Source organism: Chelmon rostratus, chromosome 4 (assembly GCF_017976325.1).
Source record: "Chelmon rostratus isolate fCheRos1 chromosome 4, fCheRos1.pri, whole genome shotgun sequence".
In the NCBI taxonomy this organism is placed as follows: domain Eukaryota; kingdom Metazoa; phylum Chordata; class Actinopteri; order Chaetodontiformes; family Chaetodontidae; genus Chelmon; species Chelmon rostratus.
In genome coordinates this window covers 12,134,928-12,154,517 of record NC_055661.1, presented here as the reverse complement: position 1 = coordinate 12,154,517, position 19,590 = coordinate 12,134,928, and the positions used below count along the sequence as shown (strand labels likewise).

The following is a 19,590-nucleotide window of genomic DNA, read 5'->3' as shown; positions in this document are numbered from 1 at the left end:
ATTACATGGGAAAGGAAGGCTGGTTTCAACAGTGTGATTCTGGTTCTCGATAGCTTTTATTCAAACAGCTAAAAAACATCAATAAACCTAAACTGTCCATTTTATTATGGGGGATAGACAGAATGCTTTTTGGTGAGAAACAACTAAAGTTTAAATACCTGTTTACTAAATAAACTTGACAGCATATGTTCAAGACATACCAAGGTGAGCAGTGTGCGCAGCTGTGCCCTCAGCTGGGCAGGAAGAGCCGGAGGAGCACGACCTCTTCTGGGAAGGACTACAGTGGGGGGCGGATAACAAAAACGGGGCCAGAAGTAGCCAACACCTCCTTTTCTGACCTTCTTTTCAGCCTTAGATGTGCGCTGATTAGCTACCAAAACCTCTATGTTTTGGGTGGACTCGTCGCTAACAGCTGCAATGGCGGACATATTACAGTAAGACATGAAGTATAACAACTTGTTCAGGTGTCTGATAGGCAGATGTTTGAGAGGACATATGAATAAAACACTACTATGGTTCAGTTTTATTTTCATTAAAGCTAAACTGAAACAGTATCAAAATACAAACACATGCTCAAGTGAATAAAAGGCCGTACCCTTTAAGACCGGGCTGCCATCTGCCCTGAAGTTCACTGACACCACATCAGGCATCTCCTTCACCATATCCATGATGTTTCTGAAGCCCAGGTGTTTCAGGGGCATGGGATGCCCCAGCATGTTGAGATAGTCTCTCTTGAGCTGCTCAGGGTCCAAGGCCATCTTAGATGAAATGAGCAGGGAACGAACATCCTTCTTCAATTTTGCAAAAACGTCTTCCTGATTCATCTTGCCTGTTGACATCTGGAGGACACAGGAAGGGAAGATTAAGTACAACACACTGGACACCCAGAACCCAACCACATGGTTAAAACACAAGAGAAGAGGAATGCAGACAAGTCCACAATGCTGACATAAAGTTAATAAAATACTGGAGTATTACTTGCTTCTACCCAGTCCTGCTGCCAAAGGAAAATGTCTTGAATTACCTTCTTTTAAAAACAGTCATACGGTCGATTTTGCAATGAGTTTCATCTTTTTTGAATCATCTTTGAAACTTACAAATGGATAAAAATGTCAGGAGGTGATGGCAGTTACATATCAAATCCACTCTATTTACTTTCTTTCTTTCTTGTCATTACAGGTTCAACAAACCTTCCTGAAGTAACAGGCCAACACTATAAACAAGAGTAAAAATTAGCGCCTGACACGCACACACATCGCCGCCAACTGCGCGTGACTCAACTGCTTAACTAGCATAAAATGCTAAATTAGCTATGCTAGCCTCCACCTTGCAAAACAGCAAACTTGAATAGGTTGAGCACGGGATCCAGCTACTTAGGTGCCGCTGCTGCAGTTTCAAATAAATTAATTCATAGTGTCTTTAAGTACTTAGACGGAGCACGATAACGTTAGCCTAGTGCTTAGTTTGCAACAAGTGACTGACATTCATCAAAACACCTGCTCAAATATAGCTCAAAATAGACACAAGCTCGAATATGTTTTATTTCAATTAGCTGTCTGCCCACCTTCAAATAAATTGTCACGCTGACCTCTCTAAGATGAAATGTAAGTCTCTTTATGGCAAAGTTACGACCCACCCGCTGCCTTCTGTAGGTTTCGAGATAAGGAGGAGTTGATTGGTGGTGTTTAAAGTGAGTGAGCCTACTCCAGCACCGCCGCCCTGCAGAGCCGGAACAACGCCCCCTTCAATTTTCGATTCAACAGCTCGAGACTATAGACGTATAAACGTAGACGCCTCATCAAGCGGGTTGGCCCGTTGCTGCGATACGTCAGCGTGTCCGCCATATTGGATGAGGCAGCTCTGCCCCCTAAACTAATGCAAGGAACCGAACTTTATATATAAGTGCCTTTCTACAAAGTGATTTAAGTTAATGCATTTTATCTACCCATTCACACGCACTAATATATTTGGGAGACAAATATGCATCAAAAACGAGGTATGTAACTTTTAATGTGATGATTATATATGGCTGACAAGTAAAATAAAAAATAAGTAAAATAAGCTTGTTCCCTAGAGCATTCAGCGTCCAGATATTAGGATAATGTTCCTCTATTAAATTATGTCACATTGTACTGTCATTTAATCACTGTGACTCAAGGGCCACATTTATTTGAACTGTCATCATTTGGCATGACCTGAACCAGGAACTTGGCCCCCAGTTCAGCCAGGATCTACACTGCTTGAGTAGGCCGGAGGCCTCTTTGCCTCACTTTGCAAACAAGTAGTCTTGGATAGCAGAAGGGCCACAAATTTAATTTTCAGTCTAATTAAGGACACAGTAGGGAGTATATTGTGTGTCGTCCCCTGTGAAAACGAGAAAAACTACATCAGCTCTTTGTGGAGGAGAGGCCTGAGTCTGCACATTCCCACTGAAGACACACTCCCTGAGTTCCACCAACACAATTAGTCTCAATAGTAAACACTGAATGCTGGACAACAAATGTCTCTGCCTGGCACTGGTTTTACCAAAGACAAAATGCAATCCAAACAAATGGACCCAGAGGCACAAAGATTTAGGGCTTTGAAGGTTTTAATAAATAATGTCCGCATGTTTTATATTTTATATGACATGCACTCACATTGCATGTTTACGTATGATTTAAGACAAAAATTGTATAAACCTTGCCCTACAGGACACCCACTGGCCTCCACCAACTTTCCAAAGCAATGACGTCAGTGATTTTAGCAGGCCATGTATACATTTAGTAGATGTGCCACCATGTTGTCTACTAAACGTGAGAACAACTCTGAATTTTGTACTCAAGGATTGGGAACATTTCACCTCATCTTAACTCTCCTTTTTAACAGAAACAAAATATTGCTGAAAATAGAATTGTCAAGCGATCCCTTTATGTTTGATAAGGTTATTCTGAATGTGGGGAAAAAGAAGGAGAGAGATGCCATTTATTTACTTGTAGCTCAAGAGATGACCTCTAAAGGAGGACTTATCATTATTATTACAGTATCTTGATGGTTTTCACACTATTATCTTAACATTTTCTTTTCCTTTAGTTTGCTGCTTTGACAACAGACATTGAATATCATGCTCATGAAGGTTCACTGACCTGAAATGATTTTAAAAGCAGAGGGTACTAAGTGGCCCTCCCACTACTGTCCTCCCACAGTCCGACAGTCAATCTAACCACTGTAGACAGCAGCACCACTGACTCCAGTTGCAGACCTCCAGCCAGAGGAAGCATCGCACAGCAACAGTCACACAATTTCACTCAAAAAGGAAACCATCCACCAACCCATCAAGCAGAAACATCCCAACAGCCACCAATCCTATACTAGTGCAGAGCCTCCAGTTGGAATGGAGAGGTCCTCAAATGTCCACTCCGGAAACCCTCCGAGACCCAGAATGACGCCTAGGAAGGAGAGGGAAAGGGGAGCCATGGTGCCTCCCAGAAGTTACCGACAAAGACCATCGAAGACAGGCCGCGACCCGGAGCCGTCATCAGTGAGGAAAGAGAGGCTACAGAAGGAGAAGCAAGAGACGCATGAGGTGATGGCGGAGCAGGAGACAGAAGGGAAGGTGAAATCCACTGTAGTGGACATAGACAGCGTGAGAGAAGATGAGGTGAAGGAGGAGAACCTGGGGCTCCTTGAGGCAGCAGAGCAGGAGGACGGTAAGTGGAAGCCTGAAGAATAGCCTGGTACATTGTATATGCAGCGGGGGTTTATTTCTGTTATTGGTTGTTTCCCCAATTTATTGTTTCCTGGATAAAGAAATATGTAAATATGTATGGAATTTTCTTTATGTTGTATTTCTTGAAGCATACATTCTGAAAAAAAAAAAAATAAATAAATAGTCACATATTCAGGCATGTGACAATACACATAACATTAATTGCTTTATTTTGCTCTTGTGAAATCTTGGGAGCTCTTATTAGTCTGTTTAATTTGAGTATTTTGGTTGAATTTCTCATACTCAGTATGGTGAATCTCTGCAGGTTTGAAGCGCAAGAACCTTGGAGTGTTTGAGTGGCTGCTGATGGTCTTCGTCTTGGCTCTGGTTCTTCTCTTCCTCCCTCTTTCCATCTGGTTCTGTGTCAAAGTACGAACAACGCGTCGACCAAACAGAAACCAAACACTATAGAATGATCTACCTCACAAAAATGGGAGTGATTTCTTAACAGAAACGATGGAAATTAAGTCTCCTGATGGTCAAAATGCCGTTTCCACCTTGACAAGAATTAAAATATTTAGAGAAAGAGTGAATATTGGGGATTCTTAGCATCAAAATTGGCTACTTTAGCGAGTCAGAGTCAGTATTTTCATATCCTTTGCTTTATTTCTAATCCAATGCACTATAGTACACAGCCAACAGAACAAAAATGTGTCACTGTCCTACTAGGTTGTGACTACACTGTATGCTATTGTACAAACACATAGGATAAATGATGACCTGCTTGTGTTGTATGTCAACTAAACACTCCAGTCATCACCACTGCCATCAAACTGATGTCTGTGATTTTGATTGACAGGTAGTGAGGGAGCATGAGAGAGCTGTGATCTTCAGACTGGGTCACCTACTGCGTGGAAGGCCCAGAGGACCAGGTTGTCACAGATTACTGTGATCTTTTGTGCTCATCTGTCAGCTGTGATGTAAAAACTGTAGTTTTTTATTTTGTTTACATTGAAGATGTGCCAGAACAGTTGCCTTTCCATTTCTGAGGACGTGTGTCATTGTTGCTGTAGGCTGTAGTTAGCTAGTGGTCATACAGCTGTAGAGTCATGAAAAGTTTGGGCACCCCACAATTAGTTAAATGTTTTAGTCTGAGACCTGCACGTTCTGTATCACAGTCAGGGAAATATAACCTAAAAAAACATCATTTATGTCAGAAATCTGTCCTGTTTTTTCTACTCCTTTCTTCAGGCCTTCTTTTCTACCTCCCACTCCTCGATGTGTGTCATAAGGTAGACATCCGACTGCAAATGCTGAAGGTTCCTCTTCACAGGGTACAGAACAATAAATCAAACCCAGCTGACGTACTCACATTTAGCTCCGTATGTAAAAATGATTGATAACAGATTTCCTGTTTACTGTAAATGCACTTTGCTTTCCCTGAGCGTGCAGTAAATCTTTCATAGTTCATAAAGTGATCAAACTTATTTGTCACTGGCTGGTAAACTTCAACAGCCACTTTCACTATATTACATTCACAGAAGTTTAAAGTGGGATTCCATCTTCGTTAAACTGTGTTTCTCAACCTTTTAAGATGGTGAGTAAATTAAGTGTCACCCCACTGAACAAATTTACCAGACAGTGACAAGGGTTTAATTGGATTAGACTGCTGACTGATATTTCTCCTCATTCATCTACACACAGGTGGTGACAAAGGACTTGGTGAGGCTGGAGTTGAGTGCAGTGTGTTATTACCAGATAGAGAACGTGGCTTTGTGTAGCACAGCTCTGTCCAGTCTGACCACAGTGCTGCAGACTCTGGTCCAGGCAGCGGTCAGAGACCTTCTCGCCCAACACACATTCAGCCACGTCCTGCTACACAGGAGGAAGATCGGACAGAAGATACAAGCAGCTGTTGACTCTGTTGCTTGCCGCTGGGGCATCAGGGTGGAGAGAGCAGACATGTAAGAATTGTTCTAATTTATCTTCCCTGTATTAACCTTCCTAAGGTGCATCTATTTCAGTTAGCAAGTAACTGCAGTCAAGAAGTAAGCTCACAGAACACATTACATCCTGTGAGGGCAATGCATTCTGGTGTACCTTTTGTTACTGTGTGTGTACCGATTTTGATGCCTGGGTGACCATATACAGTATGATTGCTTAACACTAGTGCAAAACAGAAGCTGCAGAGGGCCTGACAGTAAGACCTGATGCTGATGCTTTAAATGGCTAAAGAGAATCTAGAGGATGTTTGAAGAAACCTACCCTCCCAAAAGAAATTGAAGCTGAATTCTACAATACAAAGACATTGCAGTGCTTCTGAAAAAGGCATCACTTTCTGTGTGCAAAAGCTATTTCCTCTGCACGCACTGATTTTTCCATGTAAGCAGCAAAAAGGAATGTAGAGATTTGTAGTGCACTGTGATATTCCTGCTGACCAGGCATGCATTTGATTTCCTGTCAGAGACGAGCTCAGTTTTCCTGTGGAGTTACAGCAGAGTCTGGCTGCTGAGGCTGAGGCCAAGAGACAACACCAGGTCAGAGGGAGTAACTAAACCAGCTTTTTATATTCTAATGTTTTGAAATTTAATACTTGTTTTTGCACTTTAAATGTTTATGGTTAGTCGATTTTCAGTTTTTGTCAAAAATGGCATTTAACTAAAGATTAAACTAACTCAGGAACTGTTTTACTATTAGCAGTATTTGATAGGTAGAAAAGGCAAGAAGTTGAACAGGTCTAACTTTGGTGGATCCTTGTAGTAGTATACAGTGAAAGGCAGTAGCTGGCAGCAAAGACAGTGGCTGGCAGCAGACAGTGGTTGCCTTGCAACACTACAGAACAACAGTTCTTCGGCCCTGCCAACTGAAGTTTACCTTTGCCAGTGAAATCGTTTCTACACTCTCAGCAGTATTTGTAAAGCAACATGTTTCAAACAGCTGTCCTTCTCTCCTACAGGCAAAAGCAGCAGAAGGGGAGAGAGATGCTTGGGAGGGGTTCAGGGCTTCCCTCCGTCTCCTCCATCCTGCCCTGGTCCTTCCACTCCCTCCAGATCTCCTCAACATGACCACTGACCTCTCATCCCTACCACCCCCTCCTCCCCCTGCTGCGGAAGAAGAGGGGGGGCTGACAGAGGGGGAAACAGACAGAGACTCACCAATGATGTGACAGACTGTTGTGAAATGAATTAGCATTGTTGAAATGTAAGAATTAATAATTATTAAACACCTACTGAGAGTGAGCCAGTAATTATCAGCTTATGTTCTAGTTTCAGGAGATTTTGACCATTAAAGAAAGTAAACTTCAAGCCAAATCATTTTGTTTATTTAAGTACCATTTAAAATACGTGTCCATAATAAATGTTTTCCTGAGTGCTTTGGAAAAACAATCAAATTTTTTAATTTTCATGTCTGCAGACACTTTATTATTGGGAAGGAAACAAACCTGCCATGGAGTTAAATACATATCACAAGGTTAAACTAACCACAGCAAGCCATAATGTAAATGGTAACATCACTGTATTCGTTATCATACAACAGCCAACTAGTCTGAATACTGGAAATATTTTATACTTTTATACAGCACTGGAGAATGATTCATTCTTGTTTTTGTTTCCTGTGTCCTTTCATGGTTTAATGGAGGTGACTGTGATGGAGTGCAACACGAAACATAAAACCCGAAAAGTGAGACGTGGTTGGTCTCATAGATATATATAAAGTGTAACACCTGCTGATCACATGTCACATCACCGTTTCTTGGTCCTTTTGGTGCTGCTTGTTGGTTTGACTTCAGCTGTGCTTTTCTTTGGAGGAGCTGGAGGTGTTACTGGTGGTGGAGTAGGTGGTGGTGTTTTCTTTTTTTCTGAAACACAAACAAAGCTTTAATACGGTGTTGCTGTCTCTCTGCCTCACTTCTAAGTCTACAGAATTTGTTGTTTAGTCGGTACCTTCACTACTTTTGGGCTCCAGACTTGGTCGACCCTGCAGTTGTCTCTCCAGGTCCTGAATCTTCTCCAGAGCTGCCTGCAGGGCTTCTTCAGCCTTCAGGGCCCGGTGCTCGGCACTCTGGACCCGCAGCTCTGACTCACTGACAGACACACGGACAGAAATCTCACCTAGATGTCATTTGCATATATATTTGTCAATAGAGGTCTGCTCTACATTTCTGAACAACCACAGAAACTCTTCTGAATAAGTTCTTATTTCAACGATGGCTGAACTTGGCAATCAGATATATATTTATTTCCTTGTTGTCCTTCTGATGGAATTTGGCCTAATAAACTCCCCTCAACACAAAATCGCGATGTGATTAATGTATATTGACACAGTATTTCAAAATTTGTGTTTGTGATCCACTCCATGATAACTTACTGCAGTTCCTGCTGCAGTAATCCCACTGTGGTCAGATCACTAAAAGCTTTCTGGGTTTCATCTGTCAGCGGAGACACAACCAGCTCCTCAGTCTGACAGAAAGAGACAGACAGACGGATGGTCAGCATGACAGACAGGCAGTGTGTTTTGTTCTATACACGGTGAAATGCATGACAGCAATTGCCTGACCCCATTCAGGTGGACACTGCTCTCTCCCAGCTTTCTGTGCGTTATGTTTCCATCATAGCCGATCAGCTTTACCACTGGGCTCTCGAAAACCGTTAGCTCCCCCTGCAGGACAATAACAATGTTCATTTTTAGCAAGTCTGGTCAAGACTGTAGTATAAATGTTGTGTCTTTAATCACACAAACTATATAAAACCATTAATGTCTTACCTCATTGTCAGTCAGACTGCCAACTACAGTTTACATTGTACACTTTATGGAAACAATATTAATACCTTAAAAACCTCTTGTTGTGTTTTGTCTCCTTATTATGGTGATGATTACCATTAATTTGGTAACAGTTGTTGAATACATTATCTATTACACATTATCATTGTAGCAAATTATAATGCATGCAATACATGAACACCACACAGGCCTGGTCAGAATTCTAACTTAATACCATTATTCAACTATATAATAGTTATGACCACAGACCACACATAAAGACACTGACAAAGGATTCGTAGATTTGTTGCTCTGCTCCCTAAAAGCTGACATGTCCCACACAACTGAACTTTAATGGCTCCGGTCTCAGTGAGTTGTTTAGTGAAACTCAGAGGACAGATATTTACTGATGCAGGAGCTTCAGCCTTGATCCTCTGGTTAAATGACAGACTGCCGAACTACTAGAACCACCTACAGTCCTTCATCGTCAACAGCAAAGATGCTTTCTCTCATCCTGAAACACTTAACTCACTAGAAAATGATACAAGCCATAGTTTAATAACTGAAATGTTTTGATAAACTTGTACATCTACACTGTGTCATGTAAATACACTAGAACTTCATTTTGGAGTTCTACAGACTCCAAAAACCGAGTTCCACTTTCTAAAGCATAGTCTAAAGGATTACAGGCATCACTGAGCTTTTCACTCGCACTCCACAGCTGCTAATATGATTCACCTCTCTCTGTTCTGCCGCATCTTTGACCTCACTGTCTGCTGCAGGTTCTGCTGAAACTCCTTCATTCACCTGTAAACACACACACACACACACACATAGCATAAGCTAAAATACATTTGCAAACATGGCCATAATCATCTTCAGCAAATTTGTTTTAAAGTCATAATTAAATCGCTAATCAATTAGAACAAAAATCCATGTGGGTCGTATTTTAATGGACTCCTCACCAGAGTCTCCACGCTGTCTGCTGGAGAGACTGGGACATCACTGCTGGAGGCGGGGTCAGCCTGTCTGACAGGCAGCTCCACAGGACCACCTTTCACTCCTGAGAGCAGGATTATACTGGTCTCCACCCAATCAATACACTCCGTCTAAGGATGGACACAACAACATACACACACACACATACACACATACAAATGTAGATTTGCTTAGTCCACTTCACTGAAGTGTGTAATTGCACTACGGCTCCCTCTTCTGGAGTTGACTGAACACACAAGCATGAAATAGAACCGTGTTTTCAGCTCTGATGACTTAATCAAGCTCTAAAATCAAGATTAAAATCATGTGTACATGTATATAACTCAATATGTGGAATGAATTTTTAATTGTTAAATGCATCTTTAAGAAAGAAATCTGATAAGTTGATAAACACTTGTGCTCACAGGTAAAGCTGGTTTTCTAAAAAAATGACAGTAGAGTACAGTCATTTTATCATTCAGTACAAAATAGTCTAGATATCCTATGTCAATTGTGCAGATGTAACCACAGGCTGGAAAGTTGGTTTGATGCATCTCTTGATTTTTGTGGCACACCTCCAGTAATGACTACTTTTGAAGAGTAAAAACATTTAGCCCTGACATTACTATCTAATTCTTCTTCTTCATTCCACATTGTTTACCTGCAGCTTTCTGCACTCATTCATTTCATTTTCACCCTCGGCTTCATGTGGGTTCTGCTGCATCTGCTCCTCCAGAATCAGCTTGCAAGAGCTGGAGTCAAAAACAAACATTTCCTAATGAGTAAATCATGGGAAAATCCTCCTCTGCTGAGCCGCTCCCGGTCAGATAAATTGTTGCAAAGTTACTTTCAATGTACTTTAGTCATCATTTCATTTCTGCATTCTTAATTAGTATCTATAGTGTAAGGAGGTTATCACTGTCTTACTTGTGGAAGACAACAAAGTTTCCTTACTGTACTATGCACTAATTGTTAGTTACTCTGTCAACATCAGCTGCCTCACTATATATTGTAAACACCTCTGGTACCTGGTGATGTATCTGGAAAAATAGTCCAGTTTCTCTGCCAGATTCATGGCATCCTCATCCAGTGTCTGTATTGAGATGTTTGTAATGGAGTGCCTATCTTGTTCTTGGTTCTGGTCCTCACTATGGTCAGGTACCATGTGGAGCAACAGATTCAACATCCAGCGGGTCTGAGCCATATGAATAGAACTAACCTGTTAGGAGACAAAACACTAAAAGTCACCTTGTAACATCACAGCAAATCTCTTTCAACTTTAAAAAGGCAAGTCAAATGAAAGCAAAAATATAAAAAACGTTGAGAGAATCAGATTCCTCTCCCTCTGCAAACATTGTGGACATGTCCCTGATGGAGGAACCACAGGGACTGAAACCACAACTACTCTGGTAGAGCTGCTCAGTGATCAATAGTATGAAAGGAGCGCTAGAAATCATCACACTGGGCAGTTACTGTGGGAATGTGAGGTAAGCCGTTGTTGGAAAGAATTAACAACAGATTAGTTTTACAAGGAAAAAAATTCACTGAGGAAAACAGTGAAGCTCGGAATAAGGCCAGGGGTACCTGGCATTATGTGGGGTAAATGGGCAAAGATCCACATGAGAAACATTGTTTGGAGACATTTCCTTTCTTTCTTTAAATTAGCGTGACAAATATTAAATACAGTCCATCTGGTGCTGGTGCACACAGTAATTGTATGTTGCTAATGCTGTCCTAATGCTATTGTTATGTCCATGTCATATAAAACAAGCCTAACTTAAGAGCTCAAGAAGTGAAGCTGACAGTACAAAGAACAGGACAGAGAGGGGGAACAACTGAAACGTGAAAAGATCAGGTGGGCAAATTCAATGCAACAAACCATTTTCAACTGAAAATGGTGATACATCACATTTTAAAGTTTCAATGGAAATGGCGTAAAAAAGAAAAAAAACAAGAAAAAAAACTACAGAACAATTTTGCATGCATTCTTGTTCAGATTTATTTCTAGTGGAATGTCTGAGCATCACATTCATGCAACTTATTTGTTTGTTGGACTTAAGGGACATTGTAGTTTTTTTCAGCATTGTCAAAATGTGTGTAAGCTTCCACTGACAGTTTGACTACACCTGGTTGGTACTCACCTCCTCACTGAGTCTCTGGTTCTCACCATCAGTAAAGTTTGACAGGCTGGTTATGAACTCCTGCACTTTGTCTAATGCGTTTTCTGTCTCTGTACTGTTTACAAACAAACACAGACAACAGAAACAAAGAACTACTAGGGAGTATTTCAGTGTTGAAACACATGTAGCCTTTTTTCAACCTGCTGATTAATAATAATAATAATTGTTATCACAAGCAATGAATAAAATGTGCTAATGAAAGCTTAGAGACTGTGACTGTCTACAAAACTACAAGTTTTCTCAAACAAAACCCTTTCCCCTGAATGTATTAATGGACTATTATGACAATTAGAATTAAAGGCATAATGGAAAAATCTGCTTTGATTTGCACCCAGCAGCAAATATTTGTTGATGTGTTGATTTTAGACTTTCTCATTATATTGTAGGTCACAGATCACTTCCAAGTGTTTGTGAATCTAAAGTATGCATATTAAAACATATATTTCATTCACTACACATACAGAATACACACTTTCTTGTATTGAAGAAGATTCAAATTTTTCCACAAACTTATCTACAAAATGCTGCACGAAAAAATAACGCACCTCTCTTTTCATATTATTTTGACAGACTTGTGTATAAATGTAAACCTTATGTGTGGCTTCGATTTAGAACAACTAGAAATGTGACTGAATGAAACACGTACTATATGTCGTGCTTGTTTTTGTTTTCACTCTCTGTCTGCATGCTGGAGATGTTCTGCAAGGCCTTTTCAGCCAAACTCTGCCAATTGCACAATGCCTTCTCCAGTTTCAGCCAATCACAGACGGACATCTTTCCTGGCCGACCAATCACTGCACCAAGCTTGGCAATCCAGGACTCCACTAACCCCAGCAGTGCTGTGATCTGTCCATGGATCCCTGAAACAGAATGCAAGGAATTAGTTTCAACACTTTAGTGCTTATATTAAGGATTATATCACATATGAGACCCATGAAAACATTAAGAAAAAACAAGAGACAGATATATGAAGTTTCTGTGACTATACAGTAGCCTGTCACACCACGACACTCACCAAGGTCTTGATTTTGCAGCTGTCAGCAGTTCTGTTTGCTTACAGATGCCCATTTGGACTACAGTCAAGCAAAACTAAAGCAGTGCCAAGTTACAGTGTATTCTTATCTGTCGGTAGGTCTCAGAATCAGCTGAAAAAGCTATGCAAAGTTGTGCCTCTGTCGGCCCTCACCACTCTCTCCGCTGACTTGCGTGTCGAGCCGCTTGAGGAGCCCAGATAGAACCCTGTCCAGCTCTCTTAAGGCCTTCTGGCCTCCAGGGGGTTCACCATCGGGAGAAGGGTGTCTTCTGAACAGCTGAAGGCTCATTTTCAGCCATCTTTCCTGGACACAGCCAAGGTCAGCCAGTGTCTGCTGGCAGCAAAGCAGCTTCTCACCTTGGTAGCACTCACACTGGAGGGCCAATATCTGCAGAAAAACAGAACACAGAGGAAGACTTTAGGACAACAAAGGAAAATTTGCTGTTGTATAGACATACTGCAGAACCCACATTTCAACATATCCACCAGATATTTGGAATCCAGTCTAACCGAAGGCTGCCAAAATGGACACTTCCTTATGACACTGAAAAATACAGGCTTAGAACCAAGTGTTCAATGCTCAACTAGGGCCTATGCAGATAACTTTTCCTAATGAAATCACTCCCGATTATTAGACGATTTTCAAACGGAGGACACAGATAAGTAACGTGTCATCAGTGGTGGATAGATAAGAGATACGTCAGATGAAAGAGACAGATGACAGAGGTGAGACAGAGCAGTCAGGTGACAGCATGACAAGGATGACGTGGATCAGACGTGACAGGTGATGGTAATTATGTGAGATGAAGTGATGAGACGATGTGATTGGATCAAAAACATGACAGAGTTGAGACAGATCAAATACATGACGATAATGAGATTACCGTCAGAAATAAGAGACATGAGCCGTACAATAAAGTTGAGACACATCAGATAGATAAAACAATGACCACGATGAGAAAAAGACATACACAGAGGAAGTAAATTAACTGTCTTACATTTGACCACTGCTTCAAATCAGCATGAATCTTTTCCAGCGACACTTCCTCATATTTTGGGTCAGGACCCCTTGAAATAGGGAAAGAGCATCTTCGGTAGAATGCACATACAGATCAATCATCTGTGTCATAAATTGCTCTAAATGACTCTGCTGATTATTACAAAAAATGCATAATTAAAAAAGCTTCTTTCAGTTTTCCAGAAAACTCTATTATTTTTTCTTTAACTGAAGGCACTTCATTATCATAGATAGTCATAAAACAATAAATGATCTTCGGTATCTTAGCTTGTCATTACTTGTTCTCTGTGGTGCAGACGTTGATCCACTCAGCGATGCCTTGCTGGATGGCACCGATCTGTTCACAATGAGCATGCTCAGTCTTCTTCAGCTGGGACGTGAATGCAGCCAGTTGCTTTTTCCAGTCGTCTGTAAGCTCCATGATGACATTCAGGTCCTCTGTGTCCTGCAGCAGGATGGTCGCTGTCATAGTCAGAGTGCAACTGTACCACCAGCGATACTTATAAAAGTAATCTGTGGCATTTAGTGTTTCTGCCAGGAGCAAAACAGAAACTGAAGAAACAGGAAGTGCATTGTTACCTTTGAAGTGAGGTAAAGGCTGCAGTGCTCTGCTGTCTTGAACCAGCTCCGTTCACTGATATGCAGCCGACTGATCAGCTGCAGCTTCTTCACACTGATCACCTGATAATCGCAAATAAACATCCTGAACTGGTTCAGCTTCAGTTCAGATAATATCTACTCAGCATCTTTGGGTAGAACTTTGATCCTTGCAAGGCAAAAATAATGGTCATTTAAATTTTAAGTTTCTATATTTTATCAACAATTAACAAGGTTGAGCATATTGTGAAACTGATAAATGTGGGAATGATTCTCATTCCCTACTTTATGGCAATCTCTTTCCATACACTAAAATAATCCATAATAACTTTCTTACTCTGATTTAACAATCAAAGTCAATTACTCTATTATTTATTCAGCATAACAGCACACCACCATCACATGAAACTAACACTCAAAGTGAGAGCAACTGAAAGAAAAGAAAACCACATGGCTCTCACACCTTGAGGGCCAGGCAGAGGGTGATCTGGCTCCAGTAGTCTCTCTCCTCAGTCATCTGGAGCAGCTGAGCCTCAAGACGACCCCTCTGCAGCTCATACAGCTCGTGGTAACCCTGGACAACACTGGGAAGAGACCATGGATAATTTGAGAGGGAACACCTGGTCACAGTTTGTATTTTTTCACTGAACTCTTGCTGCACTTGGGCTCCATCTCAAAAGAAAATGTTTAGAAAATCAGTGTTATCACTCTGTTGTAACACTTATTTGAGTCTCTAAAACTCAGTTTTAGAGACCAAAAAAGGCCAAATTATGAACCAAAAAAGGTTCATAATGTTCCTGCTGGTGAATTTTGGAATGCATCAAGTTGATGAAAATATAACTTGGACTGAATGAACAGTAATTCAGCCCCAGCGAGGGACTGACTCTGAGTTGGTGTGAGTCTGCTCGAGTGCCCCAGCCAGCTGCTGGTGAGCGTCCTCTGCCTGCTGGGACACAAAGGCATCGTGGTCTCTGATCCTGGACAGTTCGCTGTGAAGAGGACACACACACATAAACACACACAGACAAATGCAGAAATTAACACATATTTCTCATTCACACACTGTAATGAGTGCAATTATTTTGATTTCTTGCATAAACTATTTCCTCTTAAAATAGAATCACTCAAGAACAGCACATATTTTCAAAATTGTATTCATCATGACCCAGCAGCCTGACACTTCACCTACGTACGTGCTGAGCTGCTGAATGGACGTCTTGATGCGGAGAATCTCCTCGGTGAGCCGGCGGTCCAGAGCTCGCTGCGCCACTGCCTCAGTGTGCAGAGCCTTCAGACGGCGGGGGATTCGCTCGAACAGGGACTGGTAGCGCTGTCTGAGCACACAAACACAAACACAAACAGCTGCTGGGAAAAAGGGGTCCTGGGGTAATCCCGCCCCCCCACAATTTGTCAAAATGTTTCAGAGTTAAGTTGACGTAATACAGTTGCAGGTTTTACCTTTAAGTGATGAGGTTTTACCATTTAGGTGCTGTCCTAATGTGCTGGTTGCTAACCTGAGTTTGGCAAGCAGCTGTCCTCTCTCAGCACAGCTCACGCTGACCTGCCTGATCAGCTCATGGAAAACAATGTTGTAGATGTTCTGCTCCACCTGCACCAGCTCCAGCAGAGCCTCCATCTGTAAGACATTTCACTGTACTCTTTCTGATATGCACAGGATAGATGGCACTTTTGTTTCACACATTTATACCTCTAAATATGTTACATGTGAATAGGCATGTTCCTAGCAGAAAGAAAGTACACACACTGTAAATTGTGTTTTTTTTACCTCCACCAAGGAGGTTATGTTCTCAACTCAGTTTGTTTGTTGGTTTATTTGTCTGTTTGTCTGCAGGGTTACAGGAAAACTACTGGCATGATTTTCATGAAACTTGGTGGAAAGCTGTAGCACGGGCCAAGAAAGAACTTATTAAATATTGGAGTGGTTCCAAATCACTGGGTGGATACACAAATTATTATTTTTATTTATTCATTTTTTCTCTTTCATTAACGTTGCAAGACAGAGCATTTGGCTTTGGTGGAATAAATGCTATACATCTTAAAATCCAGTAGATGGTAGTAAAGTTCAATAGTAACAAAACCAGTTCTAGAGATATGGTGAGTCCATATCACAATCCACATTCACAGGTACCAGTAATCCTCTGAGGTAGATGACACAGGTAGTTGCTCAAATTTTAATACAGAAAGCAGTGGTCATAGAGCACTCACAGACAGTAGTGTGGTTTCAACCAATGCAATCAGTGAACCAGTACAATTGGAACAACACTGTTTTGGTGTGGCTATGGAAACACAAATACACACATATCATGCTACTGTGATTACTGAATGATTTGTTCGATCAAAGTTCCTGTATGATGGGTATAATAGATGACATTCATGTGTGTTGATGGGTCTTCATTCTGTTGTTTCAACAGTTGATGTATCTGTAGTTATATCTGTAGCTTAACGTAATGCTTTCTGATTTCTACACTGTTTGACACATACTACAAGTATTTCATTATGTGCGCATATATTAAGTTACTAAATCATACTGGTTTGTGTAAGACGTTTTTTTCAATCTCAGTTTGACTCAAGTATTATTTTTGATATTTATACATATGTACATGACTATAAAGTGTTTTCTGGTTTTCACAAATGTATGTAAAATGTTTCCAATGCGACAAATGCACAGTTGAGATAATGAGGCTTCAGCTAAGAACAAGCATATTTTCACAGAATTCTAATAATTTTGGAAATATACAAACATATACAGTGGCTGCACTTGCAGATTTGTATTTCATAGAGTGGACTACTGGCCTTGGCAGAGGTCTGCGCTCTCCAAGAGCCCCTCTAGTTTTTAAATGTGTTCAGGATCACCCTGGTCTTTAACAAGATTTGGTCCATGTCTGGATCAAAAAGTTGTACAGTTGTGCATATGAATGCAGCACAGCGACAATATCAGCCATAGGGGCACAGAGCAGCATGTCTACTTTCTGCTTGTCTGTCTGTCTGTCTGACCTGGGAGAGCTCAGTCAGCTCCTCACTCTGCTGATCCACTCCAGCCTTCACCAGCATGTCGTCCATCATCCTCATCAGCTGGACCACTTCCATTCTGCCACTGGGCCTCCTGGACTCAGAATATATACATGCATCTCCATTACTACATATTTAAGGACTATTTCTGACAATACTCATCCCTTTTCTTAACAGCACTCTGCAGAACTAACGGTACACAGTACTATTACTTCTATGTGCTGCACCATCACTATTTCAGAGAACAAAATTTCCAAGTGAAGACTACTCGGCTAAAGTTGACATGTAAATTAGATTAATTCTGGTTTTTGAACTCACAGCGAAGGGAAGACCCGTAGCTTCTTCTCATCATCCTGCAGCTGCACTGTGAATGCACTGAGGAAGAGAAGCAGCATGAGAGTTGAAAGAAAAGCAAATTCCAATTTGACAAAATGAGGGTGGACAGTTAACATGAAGAAAGTGGATGAGCACAATGAAGCACACTTACTCCTCGTAGAACTCGAGGCTCTGCAGCCCTTTGTTTTTCACAATGCGATATTCTTCCGGGATCAGACTTTCTGAGATGCTCAAGTCCTGAATGACAGAGTGGCCGTGATTAGATGAATGGCACCAAACGTGAATTTGAAGTCAGTACTATTATGGTAAATCACAGTAAGACAACTGTAAAACCTTCTACTGTTAAACATGAAGAAATCCCATTGAATTTCTCACTAAGGAAATTATGTTCTTTAACGTAATTATAAAACAAAAAAAAAAGTAAATAGTAAAAAGCCAACAAAGATAGTCACAAAAGGTCAGCTGAAGGATTTTACTTGTGTGTTGCCATTGCCATGCCTGTCAGTCAATGGTGGGAGGGGTGCTGTCTTCCTCTGGTTTACCATAGCATCACACAGAAACGAAATATCCCTGTATGAACCCCGTCCGAACAGAAAAGAAAAACATGCTAATTTTGTCTCCTTAGGTCATCTGCAGATTGAAGACAGGCAAATTTAAGACATCAAACATTTATTTTATTATCTGTTTAAAGGTAAAAGATATTTTCTAGGTGTTTGGTTATGGAAATGCAAACCTAACCAAGCTGAATTTGCATTAACCCTATCCTGTATTAGTGTCACGGGTAAACATGTATAAATGTCTTACTGTAATTATTGATGCATTACATGCAAGTGATGTTTTACTAGATCTTTATGGAAACGTCATGACTGCAACAACATTGTTTATGTGGTTGCATGTCTTGTTGGTCTAGCTGACCTGCCGGCTCCAGTCAGGGACGTCGGCTGCTCCAGAAAGTATTTGTATTTGTTGCGTCCGAGCGGGTGATGCCAGACTGCATCCGGCCGTCTGATTCCACAGCCCTGTGTACAAAGTCATCTTAGGAACACTGGCGTGAACTGATTGCACTCACACAGAAATAACCCTCCTAGAAATACTGAATGTACCTTGCAGTGTCGATGGTGTGCAGTGTGCCCCAGCGTGCTGCTGTTGCAGACAGTGGAAGTGAGGCTGACCAGCAGTTCATCTGGGATGATCTGGTTGCTGACAGGAGGAAGGTGTGTCTTTCTGCTCTCTCCTGGGACTTGAAAATTCACTTCTGCCACTGAGAAAAATAAAATAAAACTCAAATAAACTAGTAGGTGTATAACTCAGATTCTCACCTTGATATGAGGGGATGGTCAGTATGTGCATGTCTGTGTCTCACAGTGTCGGACACAACAAGGGGGGAAAACGTACTGTGCAGGAATATTTTTCTTCCAGCTGGTAGTTAAGTCATTGGGGAATGTTGAAAAGTAGGATAACACCATCTGTGGCGTACTTCAAACAAAGTGTAACTAATTGTTTGTTTCCCTTAAAAATATTATTACCAAAAAACAACTAGCTATCTACACAATTAATCATATTTTTAAAACAGCAACAATATTTAATCAGCCATTAAGTTTTTGGTTTTAAGATTTTCTTAAAGTTCTTGTCTTGCCTATTTCATTTCGGATGATTGAAACTTCCATCTCCCTTCATTGTTGGTCAACTTTGAAGGGAAAAATGAGACTTTTAATTATCATGCAAACGTGTGTGGCTATCTAACTTGCAGTATGTGTGAAGTGATGTGTGCTGTGACGGTATGACGGTATATTCTCCTAACATTAGCTAATCTTGTGTTTGTTTATCGTCCGCCTGCTAGCTGACCGCGGTCATGTTTAGCTAGCCTCCCCCACCGACTGCTCAGTAACGTCACCTCGGGTGTCCGGTGTTGGCTCCGGCTTCGGTGAACTTGGCGCCGAACTGGCTCTCATGGACGCAGACATCCCGG

The 19,590-nt window shown here is 41.2% G+C and overlaps 3 protein-coding genes across 3 annotated transcripts in view; 1 reads left to right on the top strand and 2 right to left on the bottom strand.

The window, feature by feature from the left end:
• tdrd5 (tudor domain containing 5) overlaps positions 1–839 on the bottom strand; it is a 28,359-nt gene extending 27,520 nt beyond the window's left edge. Inside the window, exons 1-2 of the mRNA XM_041935308.1 lie at positions 596–839; positions 201–412 (exon numbers count right to left, since the gene is read on the bottom strand). Coding sequence (XP_041791242.1) covers positions 201–412; positions 596–839 — 456 coding nt within the window. The remainder of the gene's footprint in view (positions 1–200; positions 413–595) is intronic.
• Positions 840–2,727: 1,888 nt separating this feature from the next.
• On the top strand, positions 2,728–6,854 carry nphs2 (NPHS2 stomatin family member, podocin). Its single transcript, XM_041935304.1, is given in 9 exon segments — positions 2,728–2,732; positions 3,296–3,362; positions 3,365–3,689; positions 4,014–4,117; positions 4,548–4,620; positions 4,940–5,022; positions 5,393–5,652; positions 6,153–6,225; positions 6,645–6,854. Coding segments are annotated over 9 exon segments (1,200 nt in total).
• Positions 6,855–7,121: 267 nt separating this feature from the next.
• On the bottom strand, positions 7,122–19,585 carry axdnd1 (axonemal dynein light chain domain containing 1). The gene is made up of 25 exons (XM_041935990.1): positions 19,511–19,585; positions 18,725–18,883; positions 18,537–18,640; positions 18,098–18,191; positions 17,773–17,858; positions 17,604–17,660; positions 17,271–17,379; positions 15,770–15,891; positions 15,449–15,589; positions 15,140–15,244; positions 14,719–14,839; positions 14,238–14,339; positions 13,937–14,103; positions 13,639–13,708; positions 12,794–13,028; positions 12,254–12,467; positions 11,569–11,662; positions 10,456–10,646; positions 10,089–10,179; positions 9,415–9,558; positions 9,188–9,256; positions 8,246–8,347; positions 8,057–8,148; positions 7,633–7,772; positions 7,122–7,547 (listed from the first exon to the last, which is right to left on the bottom strand). Exons 1-25 carry the CDS (start codon positions 19,583–19,585, stop codon positions 7,432–7,434), a joined length of 3,000 nt encoding a protein of 999 aa, XP_041791924.1. The 3' UTR covers positions 7,122–7,431.
• Positions 19,586–19,590: the final 5 nt, after the last annotated feature.

Bases quoted from the DNA above. Each gene is read 5' to 3' on its own strand.
- axdnd1 (XM_041935990.1), bottom strand. From the start codon at position 19,585: ATGTCTGCGTCCATGAGAGCCAGTTCGGCGCCAAGTTCACCGAAGCCG. The intron at 15,590-15,769 runs GTTAGCAACCAG...TTGTGTGCTCAG, and splicing joins CAGCTGCTTGCCAAACTCAG to ACAGCGCTACCAGTCCCTGT. The intron at 14,104-14,237 runs GTAACAATGCAC...ATCCTGCTGCAG, and splicing joins GCCTTTACCTCACTTCAAAG to GACACAGAGGACCTGAATGT.